General features: G+C 47.5%; 1 protein-coding gene across 3 annotated transcripts in view; it reads right to left on the reverse strand.

Moving 5' to 3' along the window:
• The window catches only part of phrf1 (PHD and ring finger domains 1), a 202877-nt gene that overhangs the window by 137535 nt on the left and 43075 nt on the right, over positions 1-22267 (reverse strand). For all 3 annotated transcript variants that reach the window (XM_072466131.1, XM_072466132.1, XM_072466133.1), the window contains exons 6-7: positions 21863-21984; positions 5938-6029 (exon numbers count right to left, since the gene is read on the reverse strand). In XM_072466131.1, coding sequence (XP_072322232.1) covers positions 5938-6029; positions 21863-21984 — 214 coding nt within the window. The remainder of the gene's footprint in view (positions 1-5937; positions 6030-21862; positions 21985-22267) is intronic.

Below are 22267 nucleotides of genomic sequence, written 5' to 3' on the forward strand. Positions count from 1 at the left end.
GCCCAGAAGCAGGATAGCGCTCACTGAGATCGTGAAAGGGAAGTTTCCAGCCTCATAAGAGAGGTATAGAAATACGATGACCACACATGACGGTGTGGTGTTAAAGGACACCCTTTATGTAGTTCCTGAGCAGGATAGGAACCAATTAATCTGTTTATTCCATGATGGTCATGCACACCAGGGAATCGATCCCACCGCAGCCCACCTCAAACAGCTTTGTTGGTGGCCAAGTCTCAAGGAAGATGTATCCCATTACATTGAGAATTGCCTCATTTGCACACAGAACAACCCAGATAGATATGCCAAAAAGGCACAACTCAGTCACACCCGACCTGTTAATGGCCCCTGGACTAACCTCCAGATCGATTTTATAGGTCCATTGCCCCCTTGCAGGAATGGCTATCAATATGTTCTGGTGGTCATAGACACTTTTACAAAGTGGGTGGAAGCATTTCCAGCCCGCACCAACACCGCGAAAACCACAGCCAAAATCCTAACCCACCACATCTTTACAAGATGGGGACTCCCCCGCAGTATTGAATCGGACCAAGGTTCTCACTTTACGGGACAGGTCATGCAGAACGTCCTCACGATATTTGGCATAATCCAAAAATTTCACATTGCGTACCACCCGCAGTCGAGTGGTATAGTGGAGCGCATGAATCGGACCCTAAAAACTACCCTCAGAAAAATGGTCCAGCAGAACACCAATTGGGATTCTGTCCTCCCCTTTGCGCTGATGTTTTTGCGTAACACTGTTTCCACCTCCACAGGTTACACCCCACACACCCTCATGACCGGACGCCCCATGAAAGGGACAGAATACTTGTTAGGTCTAGACCTGACCAGCCCTGAAGTTACGGCCCTCACCCACGAGAAAGCCGTTGAGCAATTAGTTACGAATGTAAAAACGGCTCAGTTAGCAGCCGCAGTTAAATTGGGCACCAAAAAGAAACAGAGCAAGGCCTGTTTTGGTAAGGCAGTACATGCAACGGAGTATGATATAGGACAACAAGTGATGTTGTCTATGTATAATCCCAGCACATTCCGGTCTCCGTAATATTCGGGTTCGTACTCCATTACGGATAAAGTAAGCCCATCGGTATATAAAATCAAATACCCAAATGGTAAGACTGCGTGGTTTCACATAATCCAGTTAAAGGCTTATGGAGCCGAGTCAAACCACGCCCACGTCATGCTTGACGCAGCAGACCACACCCCGCCCACAGCCAACGTAACCTGACCAACCCCCACCACGTCCAGCCCAGCCACGGACTCGACCTCGACTCCACCCCCAAAATATACACTCCGCCCCGGAACGCCCACAGACTGCAGCAGCAGAGACTATCCCCATACAACCGGACCCACACCCAGCGACTCCGATTTCGACTCCAGTGATCCCTTCATGATCACTTTCCTAAACAAACCACACCACCGACCACCGAACCACACGAACGACCCCGACTTTGTCCCCACACAACTCGACGAAACTCATTGGCACCGCGACAACTCCTACAGACTCGTCTGAAACGACGAAAGCAACCCCAACTCACACCACGTAGCCCTCTCAACATTAATTCACTCCAGAGTTTGGCACCCGGGAGAAGGGGACGACCTCGAGTCGGACCCCCAATCCGCCAACCCCTTTGCGACCCTGTTCGCAACAGAGAACTGAGGTGTCCACATGATGATTTAAAGGAGACACTTGGGAGAAGTGTTGTCCTTCCTGATGGAACCTGCAGGATGTTTTCTGCTGTTCGTATGTTTGTTTAAGTGTTGTTCGTCCAACAGGAGAATTTTTTCCACCCGCTTGTTCAGCGGTACCAACTTGTCCACAGATACCTGGTCAACAGACCAGACGCTTGTTCAGCGGAACTAGCTTATCTGCAGATACCTGGTCAGCAGACCACAAGCTCGTTCAGAGGAACTAGCTTTTCAGCTGGTACTGGTTCGGGTATCAGACGCCTGTTCTGATTCGAGGGTAGAATCACAGCAGCAACCTCACCATGATGACTACATTTTTGCCCGTTCGTGTCGGTTGCTCAGGCAGTGGAGAAACGGCGTGAGACCCGCCCTGCCTGGGGACCCCCCCGTTGGTCAAACACGCTCGGGTAGGGGAGATACGGCATTGGTAGCCGTTCTACCCGGGGACTCCATCCAAATCTTACCCGTCGCGATACGCACCTCATTTGACATTTTCATTTCAAAAAGTTTATTTTTTGGGGGGCGACCTTTAGGTTGCTGCCATATGCTATTTACATCCTAGAACATTGGGATGGTAAATCAGCACTGGTCCCTCACTGGGAAGTGTGCCGTGTCCTAAAATTTGTTTTGGAAAAAAAATGAGGGTGTCACACATAGTGACCAATTATAAGGGTATAATTGGCCCCAAAAAGGACAGACAGACTAACATACCGGATATTAAACCAAGGTAGTTACAGATACTATGCTTGTTTTACAGAACTCCAGAAGCTCCAGGACCGGAGAAAACAGAGAACACAAAGAAAGAAAAAGAAAGAGGACAGCCATGAGGACTTCGTTCATCGTGCTCAACATCTTTTTTACGAACATTTGGTTGCGCGGGAACGCGGACCCCATTACTCCAAACCTCCCTGCCGTTAATGTTTCACTGCCCCACAGTACCCAAAGCCCAGTCACCAGCGACACTGCATCTTCCTGGTGTGACAGGTTCATAACCTGGTACTCCCATGTCGTACGTAATTGAAGCACTGTTAGCGTTGGCGATACTCTGCTGTGCAGTGCAGACTATGCGCCTCCGCAAATGGAGAACGAGAGCGTACCGCGCTCGAACCCCAGTATATCGAATCCGATCCCCTATATTCGGGTATGACCAGACCCCCGCGACCTATAATACAATAATAATAAAGAACATACACTTGCGTTTTTCTGTAAATAAAAAAATGTACAAAACCTCCATCTACAAAAAATGTATGATCCTGAGCTTGACTGCCAAGCCAGGAAAGAGTATATTGAATGTTATGATTGTTGTTGTATGTTTTAGGAAGATAGGATAATGCAATGTTTGATGAGTATAGTGTATTTAGGTAAAATTAGAGGTTTTTATTTTGTAGATGCATGCCCCTGCCGGACATAGCGCCCTTAGAATTGTTTAGGTAAAAAGAAATTTGTGCATAGCTAGGGTCAGAGTAGTGGCCATGTAGGAGGTGCCCCCACCCCCCGGTCAGGGAACGGAAAGGACAAAATTTAGGTGATCCTTCACGCTTCGCGTTAGGATCACAAGTAGGGTATGTAGCCACCCAAAATGGCTGATTCCCAATTAATTTGGCCAAAACCCGATGTAAAATGGCTAACCGAAAAGGCTGATGGGAAAAGCAGCCAACAGGGCACAAACGGACAGCTGCAGACAGAACAGCGTATTCGGCTCTGGGGAGGTCGGCCCAGATCGATGCCTGCCACCATTAGCAGCACATCAACACAGACATCTGCAGTTTAATCGGCTATCCCCGGGAACAATTGCAACAGATTAGCAATTGAATGCCGATCCAGACCTCGCGGCGCCAGCAGTGGCCGAGACAAAGAAAGGTGAACAACCACCCCCCGATCAAGGAATCGCCCCATTATTGGAGCATATCGAACCCAGTGATTGGGAACAAGTCCAATCACTTGGGACCAGGGTCAAGGTCCGCCCCGAGAGGCGGGAGGCCCCTGGGACCTATAAAAGATAGGGGCCAAGTTCAGATCGACCCTTCTCTCCCCTCTTCTCCTGCTCGCAACCATCGCAAGAACCATCGACCAGCAACCGTAAGTTTGACTCCAGCAATCGCTACCCGATAGAGACTCCTAGCCATCGACCTGCATCAGCCTTTTGAATCCCGCAGGCCAGACCCAATTCGATAAGCCATTCGTTTCCCTGACCTGGTCGGTCATTTCCAAAAGTTAAGTATTGGCCAGTAGTGGTAGGTAGTGATATAGAAAGTAGGATTATTGTGCAAGTATTTATTGCAGTACATAATAAATGACCGTTGATTTAATCTTACTAAGCGGTGTGCTGTCTTATTAATCATAACTAGAGCTTGAACCACGTGGCGGTATCAGAAAGATACCTGGCGACTCGTGAGCAAAGGTGACAGAATTAGAGCTAGTAAAACTAAGGCTAATAAGAGCAACAGTGGTGTCCCTCAGGGATCAGTGTTGGGCCCACAATTGTTCACAATTTACATAAATGATTTGGAGTTGGGGACCAAGGGCAATGTGTCCAAATTTGAAGACAACACTAAGATGAGTGGTAAAGCAAAAAGTGCAGAGGATACTGGAAGTCTGCAGAGGGATTTGGATAGGTTAAGTGAATGAACTACCGTCTGGCAGATGGAATACAATGTTGACAAATGTGAGGTTATCCATTGTGGTAGAAATAAAAGCAAAAGGGATTATTATTTAAATAATAAAATATTAAAACATGCTGCTGTGCAGAGAGACCTGGGTGTGCTAGTGCATGAATCACAAAAAGTTGGTTTACAGGTGCAACAGGTGATTAAGAAGGCAAATGGAATTTTGTCCTTCATTGCTAGAGGGATGGAGTTTAAGACTAGGGAGGTTATGCTGCAATTGTATACGGTGTTAGTGAGGCCACACCTGGAGTATTGTGTTCAGTTTTGGTTTCCTTACCTGAGAAAGGACGTACTGGCGCTGGAGGGTGTGCAGAGGAGATTCACTAGGTTAATACCAGAGCTGAAGGGGTTGGATTACAAGGAGAGATTGAGTAGACTGGGACTGTATGCTTTGGAATTTAGAAGGATATGTGGGGATCTTATAGAAACATATAAAATTATGAAGGGAATAGATAGGATAGATGCAGGCAGGTTGTTTCCACTGGCGGGTGAAAGCAGAACTAGGGGGCATAGCCTCAAAATGAGGGGAAGTAGATTTAGGACTGAGTTTAGGAGGAACTTCTTCACCCAAAGGGTTGTGAACCTACGGAATTCCTTGCCCAGTGAAGCAGTTGAGGCTCCTTCATTAAATGTTTTTAAGATAAAGATAGATAGTTTTTTGAAGAATAAAGGGATTAAGGGTTATGGTGTTCGGGCCGGAAAGTGGAGCTGAGTCCAGAAAAGGCAAGATCTCATTGAATGGCAGAGCAGGCTCAAGGCGCCAGATGGCCTACTCCTGCTCCATGTTCTTATGTTCTTATGTAAATGGAGTTTACGCTACTGATCAGCCACGATCTTATACAATGGTGTAACAGACCCAAGGGGCTGAATGGTCTACTCCTATATTCGAAATGGAAGTTCATCAGAAAAACACCTCCATTTAGCTGTCACTCTTATGAGTGCTGATTGTATAGGGTTTTCAATAGATAATATTGCACAATGTAGCCCCACTTCAGAGAATTAAGCCCATAAACTTGGCTGACACTGACTTTTAATGATAGTCCTGGATCAGTGGGTAGCACTCTTGTCTCAGAGTCAGAAGGTCACATGTTCAAGCCCAATCTCTCAGACTTGAGCACAAAATTCTAGATTGACACTCGAATGACGCACTGCCTGAGGTGCCAACTTTCAGATGGAGACAATAAACTGAGGCCCTCTTCTGGTGGGTGTAAATAATTTTAGTGCTTTTCAAAGAGCCCAGAGGCTGTCCCCGGTGACCAGACTAATATTTATCCAACAGTCAACATCAGTAGAATAGATTATCCAATTATATCAGTGTGGAACCTTGTTGTGCATACAAATGGCTACATATGTTATAGATGCGACCACACTTCAGAAATATTTAACTAGCTGTGAATCTCTTTGGGATAGACTGCGCTGAAAGGAGCTATATTACTCCAGGTTCTTTATTTGCTAAAATAGCATACATTGGGTATAAAAGGGGGCTAGATGTGCTTGCAGACTAACTGCCTGCCCTGGTAGCATGCTTGTACCCACCCAGTATAAATCGTATGCTAATTTTACTTACCATCTCTGGGATTGTTAACAGCACATTCTGGGCAAAACCATTCTTCTACTGGAACAGTATCGAGGGCGGGAGTGAGACAATCCAAGTGGTATCTAGAAAAAAAATGGCGGCAGTTTACATCAGCAAAAAATACTCAAGTGAGAACAATTAAAATTAATCATGCAGTAAAGTATAACATTAAAGAATTAAAATATAAGCACCAAATGCTTTCTCCCAGGATGAGACTTCAATCTTCCGGCTCACCACTTAGGACAAGGGCAAGAGGCACATGGGGACACCATAACCTCTGAGCCCAGTCTGACCATCACTGGTTCATAATCCTGAACTCCCATCTAAAAGCACCGAAGGAACATCTTCACTACAGCAGTTCAAGAAGTTCAAATAGGATTTAGGTAGGTAGGTCAAGTGTTTTTCATGCATCGGTGCAGACTTGATAGGCTGAAGGGCCTCTTCTGCACTGTATTTTCTGTGATTCTGAAGTCTCTCGACACCACCTTCTCAAAGCCAATTAGGACGGACAATAAATGCCAGATTTACCAACAATGTCCAAATTCTGAAAATTAATTTTTAAAAACATGATTGGAGTTTAACTGGCAGCATTTAAAAGATACCAATCAGCTGAGTATAAAACAAATCAGTTTCACACAGTATCTGATGAGCCATGTCTACAGTTGTATCGGTGTGGAAGAAAGGAGTTTCCCTCGATAGAAGTAGCCTCCATTAGGCAAATGTTCCTAAGTCATGTCCAGGACATATTCTGCAGGCACTTCTGGATCACAACCTTTTTCCAGCTGTTGCTCAAACTCATTTTAAGACAGCTGATTGTCAGGAGATGATTCTTTACCCTAGATGAAGAAGAGATACGGAGCAAATGGAGTTGAGGTACAAATCGATCATGATCCAATTGAATGATGAATGAAGTTCAAGGGGTTAAATTGCCTGCTCTTTTTCCCATGTTGCTATGTCTACTCATTTATCCACTAGCCTTTTAGGGTGGATGACTGAAGCTTTCAATAGTCAATTCAGAATTGTTAACTCAAACTCAAGTTCTCTTTTGCTGTTATGAATGCCACATTTTAAACAGTTTAACATATGGTAAGATGCAGCAATGAAGAGTCACGTGATCTGCATTGAATTCTGCCCAATGGCTATCGGCTGGTTATGAGGATCAGGGAACCAGGTTGAATGCTACTGAATTTAAGTGCCAGGTTTTTGTTCTTGTTCTTGCAGACTTTCTGTCTCAGAGTCTTTAAACAGGAACAGAGAGAGACAACAGCAACTGCGAGCAGCAGGCAAAAGATTGTTCGGAGTTAGCTACCAGGTGGAAGTTGATGGCAGCAAGTCCTCTAATCAAGGAGAAGGAACTGGCTGGAATTTAGGAACTCTGAAAGATTCATTCTGGCGAGGCAGGAAGAAAGGAATCATCGAGGTGAGCTGTGCTGCTGGAAATCAGTTCGCGATTTCTCGGAATACAGAGGAAAAGGTCCTTCAACGGTCACTGGACATTGTGATTCGGTTGAAGGGGACAAAGCAAGCCGAGAGGAAGCTGGGGGTAACTATGGACTGGGTCCCATAATGACTACAATCCCATGGCGAATATGCCGTAATGTATAATTGTGGCGCAGGGCTATCGATCGAAATTGACAAAGATATGTTTTCGGTAATTTAGTATATTAGTTGCTTATTAATGTAATGTTTTCAATGTTGCTTTTACTTTGTTTGCTACAGTAAAGATATTAAAACTTGACATGTTGTTGTGCAATTCTTTTAGGTCAGTCAATGGGAATACAAATATCTTTTTCAAAGCTATTGGTCTCTCAGGGGATTGTAATATATTCTATGATGACTTCCGGTTGCGGCTATGCGGAGCTAAGCCGCACGAATCGGCAGCTCCCGCGAAGATGGACTTTCAGGCTCGATAGAAGAGCCCCAACGGGACTTTTCACACAGCCAACCCGTGGGGAAGAGAGGAGAGAGGTCCCCCACTAACCTGTATGGACCGGACCCGCAGCGAAACGGCCAAAAAAAATGGCACTGGAGCAGCGGGAGAAGAAGGGTAAAATAAACAAAATGGCAGCGGCCAAGGACAAAGAAGAGATGCAAGAATTCATTAAGCGCTGCTTCGAGGAGCTGCGCAAGGAGATGGTGGCGCCGATGCTGGCAATAATTGAAGGACTTGGGGCAACCCAGAAAGCCCACGAGGTGAAGATCCAGGAGATCCAGGACAAAGTGAGTGAGAATGAGGACGAGCTCTTGGGCCTGGCGGTGAGAGTGGAGCGGCACGAGGCGCTACACAAGACGTGGGCGGGAAGACTCAAAGACCTGGAGAACAGGTCGAGGAGAAACAATTTGAGGATCCTGGGTCTCCCAGAAGGAGTGGAGGGGGCCGACGCCACGGCATATGCGGGCACAATGATCGGGGCGCTGATGGGCGCGGAAGCCCACCCGGGGTTGCTGGAGCTGGAAGGGGCGCACCGGGTGCTGGCGAGGAAGCCCAAAGCAAACGAGCCGCCAAGGGCGATGGTGGTGAGATTTCACCGGTTCACAGACAGAGAGAGGGTCCTGAAAGGGGCCAAGAAGGAGCGGAGCAGCAAGTGGGACAATGCTGAGATTAGAATATACCCGGACTGGAGCACGGAGGTCGCTAAGCGGAGAGCGGGTTTCAACCGGGCCAAAGCGGTGCTGCATCGGAAAGGAGTGAAATTTGGAATGTTGCAGCCAGCGCGACTGTGGGTCACATATAATGGCCAACACCACTACTTCGAAACGCCCGAAGAGGCGTGGACCTTAATACTTACTGAAACGTTGGACTCTAATTGAGGGTTTGTGAGGGTGGGGGGTATTTGAGGGTTGAAGTATGATGGCGGTTGTATATAGGGGGGCAAGCACGCGCAGGGAATGTTATATGGGCTGGGGACGAGAGACAAGGCCTCAACAGAAGCTGCGTCGGGGGGGGCGGGGAAGGCTCTGGAAAGCGCGGGGTTTTTCTCCCGCGCGCGGGAAGAAAGGTGGGAGGGGGAGCATAGGAACGTCTACTGATGGGGAGATTCCCACACGGGGGGGGTCAAAGGGATGGCGGGGAAGCCGGGGTCAGCAGGCGTCAGCTGACTTACGGGAGTGATATGGGGGAGCAAAAAAGCTAGACAGGGATCTAGCAGGGGGGGGGGGGGGGGGGGGATGGAAGGGGGGGGGGGGGGGTTGCTGCTGCACTGGCCGAATGGGAATGGGACACAGAAGAGGTGGCCGGGACGGAGGTGAGGGAGACGCGGACACGGGACTGGCCCAGAAAAGGAGATGGCTAGTCGGTCGGGGGGGGGGGGGGCCTCCAATCCGGCTGATAACATGGAACGCGAGGTGCCTGAACAGACCGGTGAAGAGGGCTCGAGTGTTCGCGCACTTGAAGGGACTGAAGGTAGACGTGGCTATGCTCAAAGAGACACATCTGAAGGTGGCGGACCAGGTTAGGTTAAGATGGGGATGGGTAGGACAGGTATTTCATTCGGGACTGGACGCGAAAAACAGAGGGGTGGCAATTCTGGTGGGAAAACGTGTGTCATTTGAGGCCAAGACTATCGTAGCGGGCAATGGAGGGAGATACGTGATGGTGAGTGGTAGGTTGCAAGGGATGTGGGTGGTGTTGGTAAATGTATACGCCCCGAACTGGGATGATGCTGGATTTATGAAGCACATGTTGGGGCACATCCCGGACCTGGAGGTAGGAGGACTGATAATGGGAGGAGACTTCAATACAGTGCTGGACCCAGCACTAGACCGCTCCAGATCAAGGACGGGAAAGAGGCCTGCGGCGGCGGCCAGGGTGCTCAGGGGGTTTATGGACCAGATGGGGGGAGTGGACCCATGGAGGTTTGCAAGACCGCAGGCCAGGGAATTTCCTTTCTTCTCCCACGTGCACAAGGCATACTCCCGGATAGACTTCTTTGTGCTGGGCAGGGCGCTCATCCCGAGGGTGGAGGGGACGGAGTATTCGGCCATAGCCGTTTCGGACCATGCCCCGCACTGGGTGGAAGTGGGGCTGGGAGAGGAGAGGGACCAACGCCCACTGTGGCGGTTGGATGTGGGACTGTTGGCAGATGAGGTGGTGTGGTAAGGTAAGGGGGTGTACTGAAAGGTACTTGGAGGCCAACGACAACGGGGAGGTGTGAGTGGGGGTGGTATGGGAGGCGTTGAAGGCGGTGATCAGGGGAGAGCTAATCTCCATCAGGGCTCATAGGGAGAAGACAGAGGGCAGGGAAAGGGAGAGGTTAGTGGGGGAGATTTTGCAAGTGGACAGGAGATACGTAGAGCCCCGGAGGAAAGATTACTTGGGGAAAGGCGACAGCTCCAGACGGAGTTCGACCTGTTGACCACGGGGAAGGCGGAGGCACAGTGGAGGAAGGCGCAGGGGGCGACCTACGAGTACAGGGAAAAGGCCAGTCGGATGCTGGCACACCAGCTCCGTAAGAGGGCGGCAGCGAGGGAAATAGGGGGAGTCAAAGATGGTGGGGGAGCCATGGCCCAGAGTGCAACGGAAATAAACATGGTATTCAAGGCCTTCTATGAAGAGCTGTACAGATCCCAGCCCCCCCCGGGGGGGGGGGGAAGAGAGGATGGGAAGATTCCTGGACCAACTGCGGTTCCCTAGGGTGGAGGAGCAAGAGGTGGCTGGTTTGGGGGCACCAATCAGGTTGGAGGAGCTGAGTAAGGGTTTGGGGAGCATGCAGGCGGGGAAGGCCCCGGGGCCGGACGGGTTCCCGGTGGAGTTCTATAGAAAGTACGAGGACCTGTTGGCCCCGCTACTAGTGAGGACCTTTAACTAGGCAAGAGAGGAGGGGACCCTGCCCCCGACAATGTCGGAGGCGACAATTCCCTTGATTCTGAAGCGAGACAAGGACCCACAGCAATGTGGATCGTACAGGCCGATTTTGCTCCTTAATGTGGACGCTAAGCTATTGGCAAAAGTGCGGTCCACGAGGATTGAGGACTGTGTCCCGGAGGTGATACATGAGGACCAGACGGGATTTGTAAAGGGCAGGCAATTAAATACGAATGTGCGGCAGCTCTTAAACGTGATAATGATGCCATCGGAGGAGGGAGAGGCAGAGATAGTGGCAGCCATGAACGCGGAAAAGGCCTTTGACCGAGTTGAGTGGGAGTACCTCTGGGAGGTGTTGCGTAGGTTTGGGTTCGGGGGAGGGTTTATTAGTTGGGTTAAGCTCCTTTACAGCGCCCCGGTGGCAAGTGTGGTGACGAACCGGCGGAGGTCGGAGTACTTTCGGCTGTACCGAGGAACGAGGCAGGGGTGCCCTCTGTCCCCCCCGTTTGCATTGGCGATCGAACCCTTGGCCATATCACCGAGGGAGTCTAATAAATGGAGGGGGGTGGTCCGCGGGGGAGAAGAGCATCGGATGTCGCTATACGCAGACGACTGCTGCTTTACGTGGCGGACCCAATGGAGGGGATGGTGGAGGTCATGCAGACTTTGAGGGAGTGTGGGGAGGTCTCGGGCTATAAGCTCAATGTAGGGAAGAGCGAGCTTTTTGTACTACAGGCAGGGGACCAAGAAAGAGGGATAGGGGACCTACCGCTGAGGAGGGCGGAGGGGAGTTTTCGGTATCTAGGGATCCAGATAGCCAGGAGCTGGGGGGCCCTACACAAACTGAATCTGACGAGGTTGGTGGACCAAATGGAGGTGGACTTTAAAAGATGGGACATGTTGCCGCTCTCGTTGGCGGGTAGAGTGCAGTCGGTAAAAATGGTGGTCCTTCCGAGGTTTTCGTTTGTGTTCCAGTGCCTCCCCATCGTGATCACCAAAGGCTTTTTCAAGAGAGTAGGTAGGAGTATTATGGGATTTGTGTGGGCGAACAAAACCCCGAGGGTAAGGAGGGGGTTCCTGGAGCGCAGTAGGGACCGAGGAGGGTTGGCGCTGCCAAACCTAGGGAGCTACTACTGGGCAGCAAACGTGGCGATGATCCGTAAGTGGGTTATGGAGGGAGAGGGGGTGGCATGGAAGAGGATGGAGATGGCGTCCTGCCAAGGAACGAGCTTGGGGACGCTGGTGACGGCACCGTTGCCGCTCTCGCCATCAAAGTACACCACGAGCCCGGTGGTGGCGGTAACGTTAAGGATCTGGGGCCAGTGGAGACGGCATAGGGGTGCAGTGGGAGCCTCGGTGTGGTCCCCAATCAGGGGTAACCACCGGTTTGTCCCGGGGAAGATGGACGGGGGGGTCCCAGGGCTGGCACCGGGCGGGGATTAGAAGAATGGGGGACCTGTTCATCGACGGGACATTTGCGAGCCTAGGGGCACTGGAGGAGAAGTTTGAGCTACCCCCGGGAAATGCATTCAGATATATGCAGGTGAGGGCTATTGTGAGGCGGCAGGTCAGGGAATTCCCGCTGCTCCCGACACAGGAAATTCAAGACAGGGTGATCTCGGGTGTATGGGTCGGGGGGGCAAGGTTTCGGCAATACACCAAGAGATGAAAGGGGGGGAAGCGCTAGCAGAAGAGTTGAAGGGTAAATGGGTGGAGGAGCTGGGGGAGGAGATAGAGGAAGGTTTGTGGGCTGATGCCCTGGGTAGGGTCAATTCCTCCTCCTCATGTGCCAGGCTCAGCCTGATACAATTTAAGGTGGTTCACAGAGTGCACTTGACGGGGGCGAGGTTGAGTAGGTTCTTTGGGGTAGAGGACAGATGTGGAAGGTGTTCAGGGAGTCTGGCGAACCATGTCCATATGTTTTGGTCATGCCCGGCACTGGAGGGGTTCTGGAGAGGAGTGGCGGGAGCAATATCTCAGGTGGTGAAAGTCCGGGTCAAGCCAAGCTGGGGGCTAACAATATTTGGAGTAGTGGACGAGCCGGGAGTGCAGGAGGCGAAAGAGGCCGGCATTCTGGCCTTTGCGTCCCTGGTAGCCTGGCGAAGGATCTTGCTAATGTGGAAGGAGGCGAAGCCCCCTAGCGTGGAGGCCTGGACAACGACATGGCTGGGTTCATAAAGTTGGAAAGGATTAAGTTTGCCTTAAGGGGGTCTGCGCAGGGGTTCTACAGGCGGTGGCAACCGTTCCTCGACTACCTCGCGGAGCGTTAGAGGAAGGTCGGTCAGCAGCAGCAGCAGCAACCCTGGGGGGGCGGGGGGACGGACGAGAGATTGCCTGAGGGGACGGACGAGCGGGGGATAACATGGAGGGTGGGGGAAACTGGCACGAACGGGCGAGAGCCAGTGTATAAAGATCTGTAAATATATCTTACCATGTATATATCTTGCTCAGGGCGATTTTGTGTTATTTTGTTCCGGGGGGGGGGGTTTATTGTTTGTAAGGGGGAAAAATTGTTTTGTTTTGTTAAAAAACTTTAATAAATATATTTTTTTAAATATATATATATATATTCTATGATGAAAGCTATTTAGCTCCAAATTATCCTGGCCTCTTATCATGCCACAATCTCAATTTGTTCTCTAATGAAAAACCGGCCAGTTCTTCAAGTTTATCTTTGTATCAAATGTTGAACTGTGTAATTGTTTTCTCTCTACGAAATAACTCATTGCATTCAAATTGGTGCATGCGTGTTGGGACACCCATTGCATTGAATTTCACTCCACCGACATAGTCACGGCCTTTTTCAGATCACAGACAACAGATACGAGTGCCTATGCAGAATCTCTCAGAAGGGCATTGATCCAAACACACAGCTTCCATTATCAGACAGTACTTTCGCCAGTATCAGAGAATGCTGACACACGGCATGACGGGCTGCATGAATAGGTTGCATGATCAGACCATCTACATCCAGAAAATGAAGAACGGGAAATGGCTGCTTCCCATCTCTGTTGGCAATGCAGCTGCGGCAGTGCTAGAATGTAATTGATGCTAAATATTACTTGTCGCTCATCTTGTGAACCTCAATTAGGTCACCACTTAACCTTCCACATTCAAGGGAATACAAGCCTAGACTATGGGGTTAAGCTGGGCTAAAAGCGAAGCCTTTTAGCCCAGGTATATTTCTGGTAAATCTATGCTGTCCGACCTCAAAGACCAATATATTCTAAAATGATCGCAGTACTCCAGATGAGGTCTGCTTAGTTGAGGTTTGTGTTGTTTGAGAATTAAAGATTTTAATGGGAGAAAATTAATCTGCGAAAGACTGCCGTATTTTACTCGCAATAAATGGGATAACTGTGTCATCAAATAATTTTTGATGTGATGATCCCCCCTCGCTCCCCCGCAGGCTGCCCCCCCAGCGTTCACGCACCGCTCACGGCGGCAGCGACCAGTTGTGGACGGCGCCAGGGGGAACCCGCCGTTTTGGCCTGGCCGCTCGGCCCATCCGGGCCTGAGAATAGCGGGGGTGCCGGAGAATCGCCATTTTGGGTGTCTCCGGCGATTCTCCGGCCTGCGGCCCGCGAAACTCGACCGGGCCGTTCCCGCTACTTGGAGGATCGGGGGGGCATCGGACCGGCGTCTTGGGAAATTTTGGCAGCCCAGGCGATCCTCCCAACCGGCGTGGGAGTGGAGAATCACGCCCCATGTCTTTCAGGACTTGTGGGAGGAAACCAGGGCACCCAGAGGAAACCCATGCAGACACGGAGAACGTGCAGACTTCACACAGACAGTGACCCAAGCTGGGAATCGAACCTGGGACCCTGGCGTTGTGAAGCAACTGTGCTAACCACTGTGCTGCCATGCCACCCATAGAATCATAGATTGGTAATATTGGGCAGTATGGCGGCACAGGGGGTAGCACTGTTGCTTTACAGCTCCAGGGTCCCAGATTCGATTCCCAGCTTGGGTGACTGTGTGGAGTCTGCACGTTCTTCCTGTGTCTGCATGGGTTTACTCCAGGTGCTCCGGTTTCCTCCCACAAGTCCCGAAAGACATGCTGTTAGGTAATTTGGACATTCTGAATTCTCCCTCCGTGTACCCGAACAGGTGCCAGAATGTGGCGACTACGGGCTTTTCACTGTAACTTCATTGCAGTGTTAATGTAAGCCTACTTGTGACAATAAAGATCATTTAAAAAAATAACACACACGGTAGCATTTAGCCTCCAGTGTCTATGCCACCTCTCTGCAAAAACTTAGCTGGTCCCACTCTCCATCCTTTCCCCAGAACCCTGCAATGTTTCTTTCTTCATGCGTTTATCCAATTCCCCAGAAAGCCTCGATTGAATCGCTCTCCAGCACACACTGAAGCAGTGCACTCCAGATTTTAACCACAGGCAGCAAAAAAAATAAAATCCTCATGTTGTCATTGGTTCTTTTGACAATCACCCTATACCAGTGTCCTCTGGTTCTTCAACCTTCCTCGAAAGGGAACAATTTTTCTCCATCTATTTTGTCCTAGTAGCAACTCTGGGCACTGTGACAAGAACAGAGAATGCTGGAAAGACTCAGCAAGTCTGGCAGCATTCTTGAGAGGAAAGAGAGTTAACATTTCAGTCAGATTAGCTCTTCATGCTACAGTTTAATATCTTAACACATTTCTCCATTTCTTTAGTCCTGATGAAGTCCAAACGGACTTGAAATGCCAACTCTGTTTTCCCTTGCTACAAACCTGCCGAGTTTTTCCAGCATTCCCGTTTCAGATTCCAGCATCTATAGTACTTTGCATATACTGGGAAACAGTAGTGTTACCTTTCTCCAGTCCCAGTCAGCTGTATATTTTGGAAACACTGGATTGTTTAGTGCTCAATAACATCAACTTGTATTTAAATAGCATCTTTAACCTAATAAAGCATCCCAAAACACTCCACTGAAACTTTATAAAGCCAAATATGTCACCAAGCCACACAAGGAGATACTGGTCAAGCTTGGCCAAATGGTATATTTTAAGGAGCACCTTAAAGGCAGAATCAGACAAGAGTGGTGCAGAGGTTTAGGAAGTTTAAGACCTAGAAAACTGAAGTTGGAACTGCCAACGGTGAACAATAATAATCGCTTATTGTCACAAGTAGGCTTCAATGAATTACTGTGAAAAGCCCCTGGTCACCACATTCCGCCGCCTTTTCGGGGAGGATGGTACAGGAATTGAATCCGCACTGCTGACCTTGTTCTGCATTACAAGCCAGCTGTGTAGCCCACTGTGCTAAACCAGACCCTATTCCAAGCACAAGAGGCCAGAATTAGATATCATTGTTGTGGGCCTGGAGGACATTACAGAGACTGGGAGGGGTGAGGATATGGAGGAATCTGGAAAGGTGGCTGAGAATTTTAAAATCAAGACATTCCTTGACCGGGAGCCGATGCATTTGAGAGAGAACAGAGGCAATGGGGAAACCAGACTTGGCGCGTGTTAAGACATGGGACAGCAGAGTTTTGGATGACCCCAAGTTCAGGGTAGGACTCCAGCCAGCCAAGTGTGAGCTGGAATAACCAACTTTAGAGGTAATGAAGGCATGAATGAGGATTTCAACTGTAGGTAAGCTGAGGCAAAGAGTGGCAAAATCTGGCGATTCTAAGGAGGTGAAAAAGTGAAAACACGAAAAAGACCAGAAGCTCATTTTGGGTCAAATGTGACAGCAAGGTTGTGAACAGACAGATTTAATCTCAGATTGCTGGCAGGGAAAGATATGAAGCTCAGTAACTCAGGAACAGAGTGGGGGCTGAAACAATGGCTTAATGGTTCAAGCAGCAAAATATTGAATTTCAGCAATCTTCCACAATGGGACATTGGCTTTGCTGCCAAGGCCAGCATTTATTGTCCAGCTCTGAGTGCACTTAAGCTGTTGGTTAGCTGTCTTCTTGAATACAATGGAGTAGCTTACTAGGTGATTTTAATGTACAGTTAAGAGTTAGAGGGTGGAGAGGTCTGGAAATTATTGCCCGAAAGGGTGAAATTTGAAATGCACTTGGGTATAGATTTGAAGTGCTGTAATCTACAGGTTATGGACTAAAAACTGGAAAGTGAGATTAAGCTGGATAGCTCGTTTTCAGCCAGCACAGACACCATAGGATGAATAGCTTACTTCTGTGTCGTAAATATTTCTAAATTTCAACCTGTGAATCTGGAGTCACGTGTGGACCAGAACAGGATATGGATGGCAGATTTTCAAACAAACCAGGTCAGTGTTTACAACAATCTAATTGTTTCAGAGTCACCAGTACAGGTGCAAGCATTTATTCCAGATATTATTTGATTAATTGAATTTAGGTTCTCCAACTGCCATTGGGATTGGAGTCCATGTCTCTGGATTACTCGACCAGTCTGTTATGACCTTTGACGAGAGCCCTAGGTTTTTGGCAAAATCGGTTAGGGACAAATACCATTATGGCAAAATTGGTGATTCAAGTGAATAAAGCCACAAGATTCATCGGCTTGGAACAAACAAAAATAAACTTTACTATACAAGGTCAGATATCTTATATTCTTGACTCTTTCAGGCTGGAAACATTAGCTCCCTTCTCTCTCCACAGATGCTGTCAGACCTGCTGAGATTGTCCAATATTTGCTGTTTTTGTTTCAGATTCCAGCATCCGCAATAATTTGTTTTCATCTTAACGTTCGAGGTTACAATAAGGTACATGTGAATTAACAGGTAAACTGTGGTCGAATAGATGAACGACCCAGACAGAGTCCATGAATTTCTCAATACCCACCCAGATGCCAGTAACATTATGAGTCAACCAAATCACTGAAAAGGTCTCTTTCACAAGGAATTCCAGTCTTCACATTTGAAGATCTAACCTGGGAATTCTCTCCAACAGTCACTCCAATTTAGACAGCATCACCTATGGTCCACCTCAAAAGGTTTCAATCTCCAAGATACAGTTCCCCTGGATTCCTGAGTATACAATCAAGTCCCAACTCAAGCACAATTTCAGACCTTTGACCGCACTGAGCAGAACACTATTGCTCCAAAGGAGCACCCTTGCCCGATTGCCTTCAGAATGGAGTGACCTTTGACTACATCCTTTGATCTTCAGGGCTTCTCCTGAACTCTTTTCAAATAGCAGGGCTTCCCTTGAGCCCTCTTCACAAAGTCTGCTACCTGCAGTCCTTTCCCTATTTGGAGCCTTTATTCTCTCTCCTCCTCTCTTTTTAACTGAATTGAGAACTCTTATTTAAGGCTGAAATAAATAGAATCTTGATCAGAAGGGAATCAAAGGTTACTGAAAATGGGCAAGAAAGCGAGGTGACGGATGTCAGATGAGCCATGATCCTACTGAATGGTGGAGCAGGCTCGAGGGGCCTACTCCTGTTCCTTTTTCTGATAGTCATTCTGCCCCTTTCCTCTCTCTGGCTCTCTTGTTTTGGGATTTTCCTTTATCTCCTATCCCTGCTCCTTGCCTGGAACATTTCTACTCAATGGCATTCCATTCCCAATCATCTAATCTGTTTTTTCACACTGATTTTCATCTGCATATGGGCCTGCCTGCCATCCCTGCCTGCGCATTCGCAAAAGCTCTGAGGTCCATTGCGAGTTGATGTCTCCACTCTCAACATTAAGGTATGTTTATTTTCATAACAAGTCACATAACCATTATGAGAACATAACCCTCCTGGATAATGGACTCTAGGTCTGTACTCAATGGAGTTTAGAAGGAAGATTGGGGAGAGGGAATCTCATTGTAACTTACAGAATGCCGAGAGGCCTAGACAGAGTGATCGTGGAGAGGATGTTTCCACCAGTAGGAGAAACTAGAACCTGGGGGCACAGCCTCAGACTGAAAGGACGATCCTTTAAAACTGAAATGAGGAGGCATTTCTTCAGCTAGAGGGTGGTGAATCTGTGGAACTCATTGCCGCAGAAGGCTGTGGAGACCAAGTCACTTAATGTCTTTAAGACAGAGATAGATAGGTTCTTAATTAATAAGGGGATCAGGGGTTATGGAGAGAAGGCAGGTAAATGTGGATGAGAAACAGATCAGCCATGATTGAATGGCGGAGCAGACTCAATGAACCGAATGGCCTTATTCTGCTCCTATGTCTTATGGTCTTATGATTATTAACCCTGTGAAACTTACTAAGAGTATTATTTAAAATGTCGATATATTTGGAAGTGTAGATGTACAATAGGATCTGGGTGGAGAGGCAGGTGCAGCAAGCAATTATGAAGGTAAATGGTATATTGGTCTTCATTGCAAAAGGATTTGAGTTCTGAAGTAGGGATGTCTTACTACAAATTATACAAGGCATTGGCGAGGCCACACCCGGAGTATTGCATGCAGTTTTGATCGCTCTGCCCAAGAAAGGATATACTTGCCATTGAGGCAGCGAAGGTTCACTCGGCTGATCACCGGGGTTGGTGGGACAGTCTTATGAGGCAAGATTGGTTCGACTTGGCCTGTAGTCACTAGAGTTTAGAGAAATCAGAGCAGATCCGATTGAAACGTATAAAATTCTAACAGGACTGGACAGACTAGAAGTAGGGAGGATGTTTTCCCTGGTTGAGGAGTCTAGAACCAGCGGACACTATCTCAGGATACAGGACAGGCCATTTAGGCTTGTGATGAGGAAAGGTTCCTGCACACAAAGGGTAGTGAACCTGAGGAATTCTCGACCACAGAAGGAGGCCAAGTCACTAAATGCATTCAAGAAAGAGACATATAATATTTTAGATTTTAATGGCATCAAGGGATGTGGGGAGAAAGCAGGAATATATCATTGAGATAGAGGATCAGCCATGATCCTATTGAATGGCGGAGCAGACTGAAAGCTCTTCTCCTGCTCCTAGTTTCAATTTAGCATGGCCAATCCACCTAAACTGCATATCTTTGGACTGAGGGGGGAAACTGGAGCACCCGGAGGAAACACATGTAGACACGGGAGAATGTGCAAACTCCACATAGTCACCCAAGGTCGGAATTGAACCCAGATCCCTGCCGCTGTGAGACAGCAGTACTAATCACTGTGCCCGTGATTCTAAGACAGTGTTTATTGTAAATGCTCCAATCTCTTTGAGAAATCAAATTAACCGTGATATTACATCACATCATACACACGTCAAACACATACAGGCATGTCCTGTAGATTATGTCACCCCAAAAAGATTACAATGAGAAGTGAGAAAGGTTGCACCAGGGTATATTTACCAATGCAAAGTTACAGAAAAACCTTTAGTAAATCCTTGCTATAAACTATTAACTGTTTTCATTAAAAATATACATCAAGGAAAAAAACGTTTGCACATTTCAACTTTTTTGCAACAGTAAAACTCAGGCTTGCAACCTAACCTTCTACAAATAATGTTAAACGCACACAATCGACAGGCCCCTGCTGCAAAATTGAACTGATTCGCTCCATGTGACAACGTTCCATAACCCACCAATTTATTTTAAACATCATGCACTTGCACACACTTCCAGTTGCTTGTTAATTATAAATTCCCATGTGTACTTTTATAATGGCAGCTGCCTATGTAAACTTGTCTCACTGCAATTCCTCCACAATGCTCACTAGAACCACTCCAGAGTGCAACAGCTTTGAAAGTTTAAATAGCAGTTTCCTTTATAAATATGCCAGAAGAAGTTATCATAAATTGCGCAAGCATATATATAATGTTTTAAAATGTGGGAAATATTAAATCAAACAGGTCAAAATTAAATATCATCTCTGCATCCCAACATCTTAATTACATTAAGCTTTGAATTTCCATGTGTAACTCCATTGGAGACCGACCAATAACCTACTCGAAGTCAAATATAACCATGAATTCCCTAGTGGTAAATGAAAGTAACATTGAAAACATTATAATCAGTCAGAGTGTGAATTTCCCATGTAAACAAGTAAACGATGGTGCTCTAAATGGACACTGGCAATGGGGTGGCATTGTTGTCTCAGCATATCATGATGTGAAGATGCTGGTGTTGGACTGGGGTGGGCACAGTAAGAGGTCTTACAACACCATGTTAAAGTCCAACAGGTTTATTTGGAATCATTAGCTTTCGAAGCGTAGGTGAGTCACCTGATGAAGGAGCTATGCTCCGAAAGCTAGTGATTCCAAATAAACCTGTTGGACTTTATCCTGGTGTTGGAAGACCTCTTACTCAGCATATCATGTTTCACTGCATTCCCTGACCCAGCAGAAACTGGTAACCTTCTGATGATTCATGCTTGCACTTGTAGATAATGGGGTAATTAAATAGTCTGACAATCTGCATATTAACCTTTAGCTTATGCCTATCAAATGGGCTTCAACATTGTCAGCCAGTGGGAATTAGAACTTACCAGACAGAGATGTTTAGCTGATAAGAATTCAGTCACAAGATTCCTTTGTTCTGGCCCCCTAGATCCCTCAGCTGATCTCCCAGGAGACATCTTCCAAGGCCAAGTAAAAACGTCTCCAAGGCCAAGTAAAAAAGCAACTGTCTCCAGTTGTATGATCCGATTTGACAGTTTAATAAAGGTGAAGCTAGTTGGGAAGTTATTCTTGCTAAAACTGTGGCTATCACTGAGCAAGAACAGCTAATTGAATAAAGTGGCATTATGGATCATGTGGATTCTCAAATAGCTGGGTTCAGGTAGAAGTATAAAAGGGGCATTCATTCAATGAGGCCTAATCAGTTGTAAACCCAGAGGGCGATAAGGTTGCGCATTCACCAAAGTGCTGCTGCTAAGCTTGTGTAATTATTGTCAAATAATCGTTATCATTGTCTGTTTAATACTCGGAACACCAACAATTTTGAACCCTGTTATTTTGAGGAGGAACGTTTAAACTTAGAAGAAAGAAATCCCATCCTCTATCATGTTCTCTAGCTGAAGCAGTGTTGCAACCAATACTGCGCAAAGATCGAACAACAGAGGACAGGGAGAGAAGTGGCTCCTCAGAACAGACAACTGTACATTTTCCTTCCATTATTGTGTTAATGTTTAGATGTGTCGAAGATCAGATAATAGGTGGTCATTATAACAAAAGCAATTTGAATCATCACTGTTTCCAAACCACTGTTTCCAAACACAGTTTTAAGTTATCATGTTCAGCTGGTTACATACCCAGAATCACAACCATCACAGAGGAGAAGGCTATCTTCCCGGTCACTTCGTCCACACACCTCACAGTTTGTCACATCCTCTTCCTCCTCTTCATTGCCTTTATCAGGGTTCTGGACTGGAATCTTCAAAAGAAATGGGAGTTCTTAGTAGTTAAATGTTTGAACATCTAAAGACACAAATTTTTCCTCCCACCTTCAATGGCACCAGACATGTAACAACAAGGAGGGCTAGGGAGAGGTGAGGTATGATTGCCATTTAACCGAGTTTGGTTGTTAATGGTGTCATGTGAGAGTACCTTTAAGAAATGGGTGTTTATTACTGCAGTGATGTCAGAGAGTGGGTGGAGCTGGGCTGTCTGTCAGCTTTTTACTTTCGTTTTTGAGCAGGCTGCAGGGCGTGTTTTAG

This window comes from Scyliorhinus torazame, chromosome 10 (genome assembly GCF_047496885.1).
Source record: "Scyliorhinus torazame isolate Kashiwa2021f chromosome 10, sScyTor2.1, whole genome shotgun sequence".
Lineage (NCBI taxonomy): Eukaryota > Metazoa > Chordata > Chondrichthyes > Carcharhiniformes > Scyliorhinidae > Scyliorhinus > Scyliorhinus torazame.